The following is a 14,944-nucleotide window of genomic DNA, read 5'->3' on the forward strand; positions in this document are numbered from 1 at the left end:
CACAACTTCCCAATATTCCATCTTTACAAAAGCTCAAAATTCAGAACACAGGCCTTGATTTGCCCGTGACAAAAATGACTGGTCCTAGTTTAAATTTGTCATTGCCCCAAGAAAAGAGTGTAAATAGCAAGTAGCTGAGATCACAAGACTCTTGCAATACCAGTCCTAGGTCTGAAAGATTTTTTTTTTTGCAGGACTTCTAATCATTCCACAAGTGGAATGCCCCTTGCAGGGAAAAAAAAAAAAAAAATAGAAAAAGGAGGAGTTTGGAAGTTTATTTAGAAACTGCATCAAGTGCCAAAGCTGGAAGTTCCTTGGCAGTCATACCTTTAAGAAGCCTCTAAGTCAAGACCTCAGAGCTGACATACAGGTTTATTACAGAAATAAGACAGAGCTACAGATAAAAAAAATCTTTATTAGTAAAACCACAGTATTACCTGGGTTTTTTGGTGTTTTTTGTTTTGTTTGTTTGTTTTACAAGAATAGTCCCTTTTTTGTATTGTTAAGAAACAGCTTGAATCTTTTCTTCAAGCCTACAAGTTGTTTACACTTACCAGTAAGTTCTATTCCAGGCTGTGAAATCTAAATTGCAATGCTGAATCCCTATCTGGAAACAGTAGTGCCCCACTAGATATCCTACGAATTTCGGGGTTGGAAAAAAACTGCTTCATAACATGGATAATGCTTACTAAGGTTCAGTGATTTTTCTTCCAACTCTTAAAAACACTTTTAAAACGTACAGCAACAGCCATCCATTGTCAGCTGTTACCCTTCGTGAATTTAGCTGATCAACAATCAGCAATTATTAATACAAAGAGGGAAGCACCACCTAGATGTGCCACTTTTGAACCTGTGCTGGGTTTGACTGAAAATGAGTTAATTTTCTTCAGTTAGAAACCTCTTTTTCATAGCTAGCATGCTCATTATTTAGACTTAGTTTGAGAAGAAGAAGATAACACCCCAGAACAGAGTTAATGTTTTTAATTGCTCTGGTCTGAGAGCCAATGATGTTCTGAGTGCTCTGCCCACAGGCGTGAGGCATCAAGGAAGGGGGGCATGGGTGGGGCAGAGCTTGACTGACATCCAGACTGATCAATAAGAGTATTCCGTCCCATTAGCGTCATGCTTCAGATATAAGGAGAGTTGGGTCTTCTGCTTGCTCTCTTGGGCACTTTCTCTTGTGGGCGTTGTTTTTGTTTTGTTTTGTTTTTCTTCGCTATTTTTTGTCGGAGCCAAGGGAGTTCGGTCAGGACGTTTAGTTTGGCCTTTTGCCATTTTGCAGAGGTCTCTGAGCCTTTCTGCCTTTTTCCTCTCTTTTTTTCTCTCTGGGATTTGTGGTGGGACCAGGTGCCATTTCCTGGGACTGGCTGCTCAGCATGTTCATGAGGAATTGCCTTGAGTATCTTTTATTTCTATTTTATAGATATATTTACTAGTAGTGTATTAGTATTTTGTTATTTTATTAAACTGTCTTTGTCTCAATCCAAGTTTCTCCCTTCACTTTTGATTCTCTCCCCTATTGGGGGGTGGGGGAGTGAGCGAGCGGCTGCCGTGGTTGTATTGCTAGCTCAGGTTAAACCACAACAGAACCATTGGTAAAATAGAACAGCTGTATCTTTACAATACAACATTAGACACATAAGCTGAAGCTTGTGATTTAAGATGCTAGTATCTTATAACATCAACACCAAGGAGAAAGATCTTTTTCTCAAAGGCAATTTAGAGCACGGCTCTAAGTCTTATTCTGAAGAAGAAATTCCCCCCATTTTCTGTATTAAAAACCTAAGGAAAGCATCCTTCTAACTTTGTGAAAGCTTAGACTGTCCAAAACTATCCTCAAAATCCTGCCAAAAATATCTAAAGACTAATTTTTCCAACTAGGCAAGAACCGCCTAAAATAAACTTACAAACTCTTCAGAAAAATTTCATTGTATGTCCAGTAGGTTCATTAACTGCCATGGAATTCTTCCATGAATTTCAAAGAGAAGCTATATACCAGAGTGACATGGACAAAAAGGCTATTAAATTCAGAACACTTACATAATTTATGCTGAATCAAGAAAATGAGATCAATTATGGAAATTAATAGGGGGAAAAAGTGAAAAAGCAGATTTTGATAAAAACTTCACAGGAAAAATAGCCTCCATGTTATCTGAGGAGATTCTAGGCATTCTGAGTGGGGAAAAGAGCCACTACAGACTCCAAATCAGTACACTGCTGGAACAAATAAGAATATTAAAGATCAGGCATGCAACTAGATTAAAAGGAAGTGTCACTGTCAACTACAACTATGGTTTCTAGCAGACATTTCTGATTTCTGCAGATACCCTACTACAAATCACCTGTAAAAAAAAAAAAAACTATGAAACTATATGCAAAGGTTTTGGTGCTTGGTTTGGTTTTTGGGTGGTTGGCTTGTTTGTTTGTTTTTGTGGGTTTTTGTTTTCGTTGTTTTGGTTTTGGTTTTTTTTGGTTTTTTTGTTTTTTTTTTCAACAAGCCAATAAGATATGAAAATAATATTAAGGATTTTAACACACAGGTTAGGGAAAAGCCAGAATGAAGACTGTACTCAGCTACCCAATTAAGTGAAAATAATGTTGCACGGGGAAAGTTACAATAGTAATCTTTAAAAACTGCAGATTTTCCCTCACCTGAAGGATCCTCCAATGCCTTTATGTGTAGAGTCACCGGAACTTTCAACATCATGACTATATCAAATCAAGTTTGATATATATTGACTTCAATTGCTGTTTGCCAACAGCAGGAAAAAAAAAAAAATCCTGTTTGCAAGGCAGCCCTAAAGAAGCCTGACATAAGTTATAGGCTTAGTATTGCTTAAAACCTTTGTGGGAATCCAAACAGGGTATCCATTCTTTAACACCACAATAACAGTCATAATTTTATCCTCAAGAAAACTTCCCAACTTCTGAAGTAAAAAAAAAAAAAAAGACTGAGCTCCTATAGAAGACAGACATACATAACCTCAGTTTTTTGTCACTTTCTTTTCCACTTATTGAAAAAGAAACCCAAAAGATGAAATGCAAGCAACTGAAAACTTAAGTCTCTTTTGCAAAGCTCAGGTAACTAAAACCTCTCTAAAATGTTTGAATGCAGTTGTGGAAACAACAGTTTCAAGGTACTAAGCACAGAAATTCGACATTCCTATATGTTTCTCTTCTCTGTGGAGATTTATCGGCCTGTTTTCATCATAGCGGGGGAAAACCACCCAAAAACCCCAACATCTCCCCAGTGTTATCCTGTAACACAGCAACGCTGTTCTTAAAACATTTCAGAAAATTTCCCAGGCAGGTCAAACTCGTCCATATCAGCTGTCAATAGGTGAAAGTTTTTTGTGACAGAATCCATTAATTAATCTCGAGTACGGCTGGCTGATTAGACTTAACATTGAGCATCACAGCATAAGTTTCCTACAGCAGCAGTGAAACATACAGACACGGCCTTTCCAGTGGGAGAGACACCATACCACAAAATTAGATGTTTCACAAATGAATGGGAGGCGACAGCTGCCCGCAGTTCTAAATACCCACGCTGAGACATTGCAGAGATGGGAATTCTCCCTGCACCAACCCTTTCTCCCATGTGATCAACTACAATGACCTCCCTAAAACAGAGTTGGCAACATGAATGGTACTGGCTTTCAAAAAACCACACTCGGCTCATAAAACTGGTTCCCAAAAACTAACACGCCAGTAACAAAACTGAAAGCTTATCTGAAGAGCTTTAGTACTGAGTAATACAGCTCTCCCTTCAAATAAAAAGTTACATACAGTTGCATGTGCATATGCATGTGCACATACACACACAAGTACATATACTCTCATATTTGTCACTTTTACATCCAAGTTTATTCTAGCTATTTTCATAAATTTATTTTCATTACAACATTCACTGCCACTTATTGTTATAGTAACTGGCCAAATTTTGGCTTAGGTTTTATTTTTTTGGTTGCTTGGTTTTTGTGGGGTTTGTTTGTGCTTTTTTTTGTTAGTTGCTTTGTTTGGGGGGAGTGTTTTGGTTTGGGTTTTTTTTGCAGGGGCAGGGGGATAAGTAAGTCTGGTTGTTGGTTTGCTTTGTTTTGTTTTACCACCAAGTCTAGTGAAGTTGACAGTGCCTTTGCTTCCTTACTTGTGGAAACTTAGAACATGCTTTAGATTAACATAGCTTACATTCCTGAACTGCTTGTTGTATAGTTTTATTGTTTTTTTCGTATATATCAGTGCTTAAATGCTTACTTAAGGTATAGGATTTTAAGTCTTCAACATAGAACTCAAGCAACATGCTTATTCCCTAGTCATTTAAAGAAAGATCGAACATTCTGTGACATCGAAATGCTGATGCAATGCTATATTGTTGGGGAAAAAAAATAAACGTTTAAAAGAAGTGCAATTTTAAATGAGCACAATTTAAAGATTACTCAGGCAGAAAACTTACCATCTCCAGCAGGCAGGCCTCGTTCTTTTTTCTCATCACATTTGTTGCATTCACTGAAGTACAGCAATAGAAACATATCCAGAAGGACCCAAACCAAAGAGGTGGCAAGGACCACCTTGCAATATGCAAATTTTTTCATGGCACTTCAAGTCAAATACAAAAATAAAAAAGTATAAATAAAGATATCAACAGGTTTCTTTAATCCAGTTTGAGAGATCACGTTCTTCTATATCTGGAAAGAAAAAGAAAAAAGTCACGAAAAGTTACCTAAGGACAGGAGCTAAAAGCAGAATTTTTAATCACATTTTAGAGGTAATGATTTACCAAATGCTGTATGTATCAAAATGAACGCTCTATGCACTCCAAAGAGATTTAGGGAACAGGTTATATTAAAGCAGCATTACTCTCATCTTTTACCACGTCAACAGTCATTATTGGAAACTTCAAGTGACCAAAACAGAGAGCTCTGCTGAGCTGCTGGAGAAGAGGGTATGCGCATCTAATGAAACTAAAAGGAATTCTCTGGACCCTCTGCAGATCAGAACAAACTAAATGAATGAAAAGCAGGAACATCTCGGGAAGCAAGGTATCAATCTGTGCTGCGTGAAGCCTATGGCTAATATTCTTCATGCTCCTGCTGTGTAGCACACGCTGACTTCCTGGGCCCATCACTAGGAGTGCTGATCTACAAATGCCTGTATTTTATATAAAGTCCAATGGCACATTACACCTTCATCACAAAGAAAAATGCTTTGCTTTCAACAAACCAAAAATAAACATCCCTTTTGGTAAAGTTAAACGGTAGGCAACGTGAACAAAGTACGAACAAGCCACTGTGATCCCTTTCTAGGCATTCAAAGCTAAAGGTATCAACTAACAATTCTGATGCTTAAAGTACCTTTTATACTTTAATGTTTGATTACAGAGCAAACTTTCATATGTTTTTCAACATGTATACATTAACATTTTAGAACACTAACCTCCGAAATTCTCTTTTGGCCTACTCAAATTAGAAGCAAATTTTATTACAAGGACTGCTTATTTCCATGACTGACAATTGTGTAAGGTAGAATCAAGAACACCTTGCACTTGTTTGCTTATACTACTATATGATATATATATTTTTTTTTTTTCCAACAACAGGTTCCCCACCCGTACTGATATGTTTCAAAGTATTCCCAAAGTATTTCCCAGTGGGAATAGTTTACTAAGTTAAAAGCAGAATTACAGATATTCTTAACTACTTATTTTTTAAAAAAAGGAAAAGGAAAATAAGACTTCAAAAACACACTAGAATTTTAAAACTGACACACATGTTGTTTCTCTCACATACTTTCAGCCTAAACTGAAGAATTTACTGGGAAGAACTTTAATTGTAAGACATGATTATGCAAAATCCTCACAAAAGAACCCTGTATCTCTAAGACTACTCTTCCTTTAGTATTTCATCATCAATTTGATTCCTGCCTTCCTTCTCTCTTCTTAAGAGAAAGTACTATGATACCCTCTTCTGAATACATCTTATTTCTTCTTATTAGCAGAAGAAACATTGATGTCTCTATGCATGCCTATACACTTAAGTGGCATCAGTTTGGATGGAAAAGCAACGTAGGAGCCTGTAGCCTCCCACTTGTGCATGACTGGGTGTATGTGTATCCCTCTGCTTCCTGCATAGGTACACATCAAATGCCAAGAAAGCGCTTTGTTCAAGATAATCTCAGCTTGCATCTATATAGTTTTGGTATACAAGGATGACTACATAAAATGAAGAACTGCACGAGTATCTGTAATTAACAACTCGATGATAAAATAGCAGATGAAATTACCACAACAAATCATTAAGTGAGGTATGTTAAGAAAAATCCTAGAGGTTGTTTGTTTGGGGTTTTTTTTGTTGGTGGTGTTTTGGTTTGTTTTGTTTTCAATAGACACAAGGATGAGCCTGAACTCTGGATCCTGGGGTTGCACTATAAAGCTCCATAAAACCATCAGCTTGGTGATCAGCAGCAGTGAAAGAAAAATAATTTGCTACAGACTACTAAGAGAAGAACAGAAACCAAACTATCACTATGCCATTACACAGTATCTGCCTTCTCATCTTGAGCATTCTATGAACATTCACCCTTGTCATTTCAGAAAGAATATAGAGAGTTTAGAAAGGACAACAAGGGACAGCTTCATTATAAGATGTGAGTGAAGATAGCAGCATTCTTCCTGGCTGGAAAAGATGTAACCTAAATCAGCGAGCAGGTTAAAAAACAAAAGGAAGGTATTCCCCACAATGTGTACTTACGGAGGAAAACTGCCTACCACAGAACACCACCAGTGCTGCAGGTCTATTCATTAGCTATTAAATACTAAGTCCTCACTCCTACTTCAGGTAGTCCCTGACTGTGACCCTCAAATCACTCCACACTAGGAGAGGACCATGAGGAAGTATTATTACAATTTCCCCTGTTCTCTTCCCTAGATATACACTGTCAACCACTGGAAGAAACAAATACTGTATACAGACAAAATTTGTCTGACACAGTACGACTGTACTTAAACTCTCCATACAATAGGTTTCTTCTTTTGTTCTAATTCAGGACACCATAGAAATGATCCGGCAAAGAATCAAGTCATACCACCAGCCTGTGCTTGTACTTAAACCAAGTGTTAATTTAAAAGAACATTAAATAAATTCTTATAGAATCATTTCAGTTGGAAGAGACACTCAGGATCATTGAGTTCAACCATAATATAACCTAAATTTAGTGCTAAACCACGTCCCTAAGAACCTCGTCTAAACGCGTTTTTTAAATACCTCCAGGGATGGTGATTCCACCACTTCCCTGGGCAGCCTGTTCCAATGCCCGACCACCCTTTCCGTGAAGAATTTTTTCCTAATATCCAATCTAAACCTCCCCTGGTGCAACTTGAGGCCATTTCCTCTTGTCCTATCACTTGCTACTTGGCAGAAGAGACCAACACACTCCATGCTACAACCTCCTTTCAGGTAGTTGTAGACAGTGATCAGGTCTCCCCTCAGCCTCCTTTTCTCCAGGCTAAATAGCCCCAGTTCCCTCAGCTGCTCCTCAGACTTGTGCTCCAGGCCCCTCACCAGCTTCGCTGCCCTTCTCTGAACTCTCTCCAGCACCTCAGTGTCCTTCTTATGATGAGGGCCCCAAAACTGTATTCAAGGTGTGGCCTCACCAATACCAAGTACAGTAGCATGATCACTTCTCTAGTCCTGCTGGCCACACTATTTCTGATACAAGCCAGGAAGCTGTTGGCCTTTCTGGCCACCTGGGCACACTGCTGGCTCATGTTCAGCCGGCTGTCAATAATCTCAGGTTTCTTGAAGTTCAGACTTGTGAGATATTAAGCTATAAAAGAAAGTGTAAAACACACAGGAGCACAGTGCTTAGGGGTCCTCAAATTAACAAAAACACCAGGAGAACTGTAATCTAGACTTTCTGTCCATAAAAATACCAACTATATCAAGTGTTTTAAAATGCACGGGCTGGCACTACATCTGCCTCTAATGAAAGAAAATTCCTTCGAGAGTTCAGTGAAATGTCAAAGAGACACTTTGTGAACGGTCTGAATCCGTTGCCAGTTCAGGGAAGTGATTAAGAGATAGCAACGCAGAAGTTCAACCCATAGTGGTTACACCAATAAGGCCCTTCCCTCTACCTTTACACAAAGGCTTTTACTCCCTTAGGCAGTTTATTGTCTCATGAATTACACTGTATTTTTACCACTGGTTTTAGGACAGCACTTCCACTGTCTGCTTACCAGCAGAATTCAGGCAGTACAGCAATGAAGCAAAGGGGCCTAGAAACTCTGCTGAAGCAACTGCCCTCTGCATACCAGAGTCTTGACTCAGAGCTCTGGAAGAGGACTTCACCATCCAGGGCTTGGGCTGTAAGAAATGCTAGGGACCTCTTTCTGGTGCTGGAGGGGTGGTGGTGGCCTTACGCCTGAAACCACACGCCTGGGCCCCATGACACAAGGAAGAAGAGACAGCTAGGCACCGCACTCAAGGAATAAGTGGATGGAGACTCCCAAGATGGGGGTCTGCCTGAGTTCAGCTTTTAGACAACCACCCCTTGGCTATTCATCCATGTATGAACTGGTGATACTGCCAGGTGTGAACCTGAGCACATAAGCAGTGACTGCAGAGCCCAGGAGGGTAGAGGGCTGCAGGCATGGAACCCAGACACTGCTCTTCTTCATTGCTCCAGTGGGTGGGGAAGATTCAGGCAGGGGTGCGCACAGCCTACCAACACCCAACTGGTGTCAAAGGCAGGCTTCTAAGACCAACAGACCTGCTTTGGGGAAAGAGAGCTGCTGAGAAGGATCTGTGTGACAAAGTGAGGCAAGCAACTTCACGAAGAGGCTCTTGTACTTCTGCAAAATACACAGAAGGTAGAAGCTGAGCTACTTTGGAGGAATATAAAAACATCTCCTGAGCAGGGAACCCTGGTGTTCGAGATCAGAAGAAACAAGAGCAGGAAAAACAAAAAACCAAAAAAAACCCACCAAAAAAAGGCACCTATAAGGATTCTGGCAAAAGAAAGGCTGAGAATCACACAGATCCACTGCTCAGTGGGACAGTAGACCTGGTAACAACAGGTGTGGAAAAGGCTACAATACTTGGTGACTCTTTTGCCTTCCTTGTTTTACTGGTAAGGTTTACTCTTGAGTGTCCCAGATTTTAGTCTACTGGCAGAGTCTGTGGGAGTAAACATCAACATGCAGCACAGGCAGATTGAATCAGGGACCTCTTAAGACACTCGGATGTGTGTGACTCCATGGCACCAGATGGGAGGCATCTGAGGGTGCTGAAGGAACAGACTGATCTTACTGCAGGGTCATTCTCTATCACCTCTGAAAGGTCATGGCAATCCCAAGTGTTGCATCAGGACTAGGAAAAAAAAAAACCTATCATCAAGAAGGAAAAAGAGGATCTGGAGAGCCATCTGCTAGTTAGTCTCACTTCAACCCTTGTGAAGATTATGGAACAAATCCTCCAGGAACCTACAGACACACACACAAAAAAGGTAACTGGGAACAGACTCACCAGATTCACCAAGGGCACATCATACTTGACCAACCTGGCAGATTGCTTTAAGGAGAGGACCGGTTTGGTAAACAAGAGGAGAGCAGTGAGTGTGGTTTACCTTGGACCACCAGGCTCTATGGGTTTTGACCAGCAGTACAAAGTCCAGCTGACAGACATTCACCAGTGGTGTCCTTCAGAGGTCAAAACTGGAGCTGATACTTGTTAGTCTTTACTGAGAACCTGGCAGATAGGACTGAATGCATGCTCAGCAAAGCTGCTGGTGACACCCAGCTGGGGGTGGAACATGCAGATGCCTGAGACAATATCCTGGAACAGCCCTGGGTGGCCAATCCAAGGGACATCCAACAGCTAGAAAAACAGGCAGGTTGAAAACCTGAAGAAGTTCAACAAATGCAAGTACAAAGTCCTGTACTCAGCATGGAATAACTTTATTATCTGTATAGGCTGGGTGTCAACAGGCTAGGAAGCTGCTCTGCAGAAAGAAACCTTTGGAGTCTGATAGAAACTTTCACATGAAACAGAAGTACGTCCTTAGAGCAAAGAAAGTCAACTGCACCTACAAACAGGTCCAGTAACCACAGCAATAATACCAAAATGCATAGGTTTAATAACTGCCTCTGCTACTGAGCAATGTAATAAAACTGAAGATTTTTGCAAAACCAGGTATTTTCTCTCCCTTCAAAATATTGGATAATAGAGAACAAAATCTTTACGCCATGGAAGTAAAAGGAGTATTAAAAACACCTTGGAAAGAGTAGAAGGCTGTAACTTAGCAAGAATAAAGTGAAAGGAAGAAAAATGGGTATATTCAAGTCTTGTTACTTCTGAAGGTCAAGCAATTTTTTTTTCCCCTGACAAAAATCAATGAGACACTTGACACTATAGTAAAGGTCATCTTTAAAATTATTTCTCATATAAAGTGCATTGTTTCACTTTAACACCTCTTTTATTAACGCAGTTGGCACGGGAAAGAATACTTAGTTTTTTCATTTTTTCATTACAACACATTCAGTCATTTTTATCTTTGGATCAATTTCATTTTTGTTTATACTGGTGATCAGTCCTCAATATGACTTTGTAACAGACTTGACAAAGGACTTCATCACTGTTATTCGACTAAATCGGGATTCTACACCAGATGTGGCACCTAAACAGACAAAGCTGATGTAAAGTTTCTTTTCCAAACCTTCAGATATAAATAGATGGAAGTTGGCACAAAGAAAGGGCTCATCAAAATCCTGACACAACATTTGCTATTTCTAAACTACTAATATCAATTTAGACCAAATCGGAAGTGATTAACTGAACAGCATCTAAAGAAAGATTGATGGCCTACACAACATTGAATTTTCAGCTTCTCAGTCTATTTAGTAATGAGGGAGAAGAGGATGACATACTCTAAAGTAACATATTAGGCATATGTATGGATTTTCGAGCAAATGCCTAAAAAATGAAGCAAATGCAAGCTGTCAATATAAGCACTGCTTAAAACTCCATACATCTGAACTATTAATGAGGCTTATCCAGTTGAGTATGTCTATATTTTAAAACAGAAGTGATGCCAACACTAAACTCAGGTTTCAGAACCACTTTTGCAACTCTGCTGGTGTATTTTTTTTTTGTTTTTACTGGCCCACGCTCTGTTAAATTGTTTTTAGTGCTTGCTTCCAGGGAGCTCTTCGGTAAATAGGTCAGTTTGAGGATAAACAAAATGTTACCTAGTTTCAATGTTATAAGCAGCATTCTAATTCTAATGTTATAAAAAGCATTCTAAAAAACATTCTAATCAGAAGGTCAACCCACCCCCTGTGGAAGACAGGTGTATGGTATGTCTTCTTCACCAAAACATAGACACACCTGGTAAACTTCACCAGGCAAAAAAATATTCACAAGTTCAAGGATGCCAGTACTCTCTTCTGCTTGGAAGTTAACATAGAGTAGTACTCTTCATGGAGCTACACTTGTGTGACAGATTTGGAAAGGTTTCAGTATTCAAAAGGCACCTGACCTGTTCAGTACAATCCAGGAACAGGAAGTTCTGAAGAAATGATGAGAGGAAACAGCTCATTCTAGTCTGAAGCAGTATGAGAACAATTCAATAAATGTAAACCTACTCTTAAGAAAAATCTGAGAAATGTGGGTCAGTAAAATCAACTTCTATTCTTCTTGCTCTGTGCAGAAAGACTACACTTTCAATTCATCAGAAGTGAACTTTCAATTCAGAAGTCAACGTTTTAAATTGACCATTTGAAAAAAAAAACATCAATTACGTTTCTAAAACTGGTAAAACTTGGAATGAAGGAAGAATAAAATAGAAACACAGGAGTAGCTGACTATACTTAAAAAGACAAGGATGAACTTAATATACAAAAACAAAAGTTATGATCTCATAAAGGCTTTCCTACAGTTAAACTAGAATGCATAAATATGCTTACAAAAGTAGAAGCTCTTGTGAGATGAAAATCTGGCTCATCACACAGAAAAGCAATGCCAAAAATGGAACAACAGGTATGTACTCCACCCACAGTTTGGTCAAACTGTTTATAACCATATGGAACTAAGTCACTGTGCACTTGAACCTCTGATTCTCCTGATTTACGTGTCTAAGTAGTCTTTACTTAACCTCTAAACATCTATGATTAATTCTAATTACTTCTAAGATATATAGTAAGGAAATAACATTTCCAAACTGTGTAGAAATGCTTTCAAAAGCAAGCTCTTCTCCCACCTACTGCAAGAAAACTAAGACACTGTTATTTTGGTACCTATATTTTTCAGAAACATCTTAACTACAATCATTTAACTTCTGAAAACAGTTTTTCATTTTGCAAATTAGAGTACTTAACAGTTTCTCCAATGAGTTTGTAAGCAGCCTATATTATCTTGATTATGTCTCCTCAAAACTCTCCAAGAAATCTAGCAAGCATTTGGTCAACACTTTCAAGCAGTTCCCACTACTGCACAGTCCTTCCTGATTCTCTTCCTAATTAGCACTATTCAAATAAAAATTATCATTTGCAGATTAATAACTACTTAGTATGGGCCCAATGTTAATTATCCTAGAAATATAGTTTATCCCCATTTAACAAAGATTAAATATGTGAAAAACAATTGCAGGAGGGATAAGGAAATGGAAATGATCAAACCAAGACAAAACAAAACCAACTAAGATTACCTATTCTGGTAAAAACAGGATGGCCGGTACGATCCCTTCTGTAGGGCCCAGAAAGACCTGCCATGTGAAAGTTCAAAGCACGATAGCAGGCAGGTCTAGTAATTTACTACATATACTACCTGAAACAGGCATAAATGCAATTCAGAAGGACAGCAAGCCGTCCAGACATATGTAGTAAGTTTAATACAATAAATTATGTTAACACTGCATTAACATAGTATACATTAATTTAGTAATTAATACAGTATATAGTATATAAATACTGCAAATGTTTCTAGAACAGACTGAGTAAATGATCAGAAATGTAAGTAGATCAGAAGCTGAATAAGAAGCAATACCATTTTTATAAAATTAAAACAGTGTAAATTTCATTCAATCTACAACTGACTTCAAAGTTACTGCTGTCAGCTAGTGCAAAACATTTTAAATATAGCTCTGACATGGAAAACTTATTTAAGGTGAGATCAGAATTAATACAAAAAAAATAATGTAGAGAAACAAGATGATTACAAGAAAGACTGCAAAGGCTTATTAAAAAAAAAACTTAGGCTGACAAGAACGCACCTTCGATAATCTGGCAACTATTTTCTTTAGTAATCTTGGTGCTAGACCTAGATTGGCAATCTTGAGACCTGTTGCCATTAAAAAGTAACAAGTGATAAGGTAGAAATAAAGATGGGTTTGTGGACTGGAATAACAGAATCGAGATGACACAACAGAATACGCACAATATTATACAATGGAGTATGTAACTTTGCTGTCAGCCAGAGTGTTTCAATAAAGCAAATACTCATAAGGGTGACACTCCAAGCTGCCACTGTCGCCCAGTCATGGATAAAAGGCCAATAAGATTTTTGAATGCATCATTTAAGTATTTTCCTTAGGTATAAAATCAGAAACCATTGTATGACACACTGTATGTCACAAGGGAAAGGCAGAGGGAGAGCTATGTATCAGCAAACAAGATGCTTCAAAGCAGAGCCCTGGGGATTTGTAAGAGTCCACTGCAGGGGCCTGGACACAGTGATCCAAGTGGTCCTTTCTACTCCCATTCTTCCAGCCTGGAATTTATACAGGAGCAACAAACACAAAGGCCTAAATTAATTGCTTCCAGAAGCAAATGGAGATGCCAGATCTTTGTCATAAAACCCCTCCATACCAGCTCTGAATTGAGAGGGTGTATGGGAGTTGTTTTTAAGTTGGTCTTTTAGGAGAAGAAAACAAAACAAAAAAATCCACACTCACAGATTCCCCTAAACCCAAATTCTCCCAACAGATTGGTTTTGAAAATAAAATAAAGGATTATTTACAGAACTCCTCAAATTAAAATTTTTGAAAGGCTTTCTTAAGTTACTTCTTTTCCCCAACCATAGCAAATACTTTTTAGACTGACTTTAAGAAAGCCCTATCTTGCTGAAAGAAGAAAATGCAATGGGCAAGGTTTCAAAGGACCAGATGAAAAATATTTTAATCAAATAACAAAAGTTCAAAACCAATTTAATCCACAGATTTTGGATTTACATTCCTTTTTGCAACAATTTTTGCTATACATGGAAAAGAATAAATAGGTCCAGGAAGGAGAAAAAACATTCCCTATCAGAATACCGCTGTAAATATTACAAGAGCTCAAGAGGATAGCTAAAATTTTAGAACCAAGAATACAATAAGGGTACAAAGACTATTGCTGTAATATCAAGAGATGAGATTCACTTGACTCCTATTCCATGACTTTAAAGTAGCTTTCAGATGACTGAGGCAACAATTTCGTTTTTCTGTCTGTTCTCCAGGTTTAATGAAAATTATCTAAAACCAGACAGATTTATTCAGGGATCCTTCACACATTTCTGTTCTCTCAACTGCTTTGAGATTTAAAATATGCTTCTATTATGCCCAGTGAACAATCAGTATATATTATTTAATATTGCAAATCCTACACAAAAAAAGCCTATACATCTTCTTACAGTACTGATTCAAATATTAGGAGTATATCATTAGGTCAATTTAATTACAACATATAACAAAATGAATATACAGATAGATACATATATATATATATAGCACCTTGAAGCTAACAGCAGTAAGTTTTTGCATAGGCATTCAGTTCTTGGGTATTACAGTAGCAGCAGGTAAGTTCAAACCACCATTATTCAAATCTTTTTTTCTTACATTGAATAGCAGATATTGCCTCTCCTGACAACTACACAATAGGCAATCCTTTCAGGAAAGCAGATTTATAAGCCGACAG

General features: G+C 38.3%; 1 protein-coding gene across 3 annotated transcripts in view; it reads right to left on the reverse strand.

Annotated features, from left to right (window-relative positions):
- The window catches only part of GALNT1 (polypeptide N-acetylgalactosaminyltransferase 1), an 88,910-nt gene that overhangs the window by 40,735 nt on the left and 33,231 nt on the right, over window positions 1-14,944 (reverse strand). For all 3 annotated transcript variants that reach the window (XM_065628503.1, XM_065628502.1, XM_065628501.1), the window contains one exon: window positions 4,454-4,685. In XM_065628503.1, coding sequence (XP_065484575.1) covers window positions 4,454-4,592 — 139 coding nt within the window. In that variant the 5' untranslated portion in view covers window positions 4,593-4,685. The remainder of the gene's footprint in view (window positions 1-4,453; window positions 4,686-14,944) is intronic.

Source organism: Caloenas nicobarica, chromosome 2 (assembly GCF_036013445.1).
Source record: "Caloenas nicobarica isolate bCalNic1 chromosome 2, bCalNic1.hap1, whole genome shotgun sequence".
In the NCBI taxonomy this organism is placed as follows: Eukaryota; Metazoa; Chordata; class Aves; order Columbiformes; family Columbidae; genus Caloenas; species Caloenas nicobarica.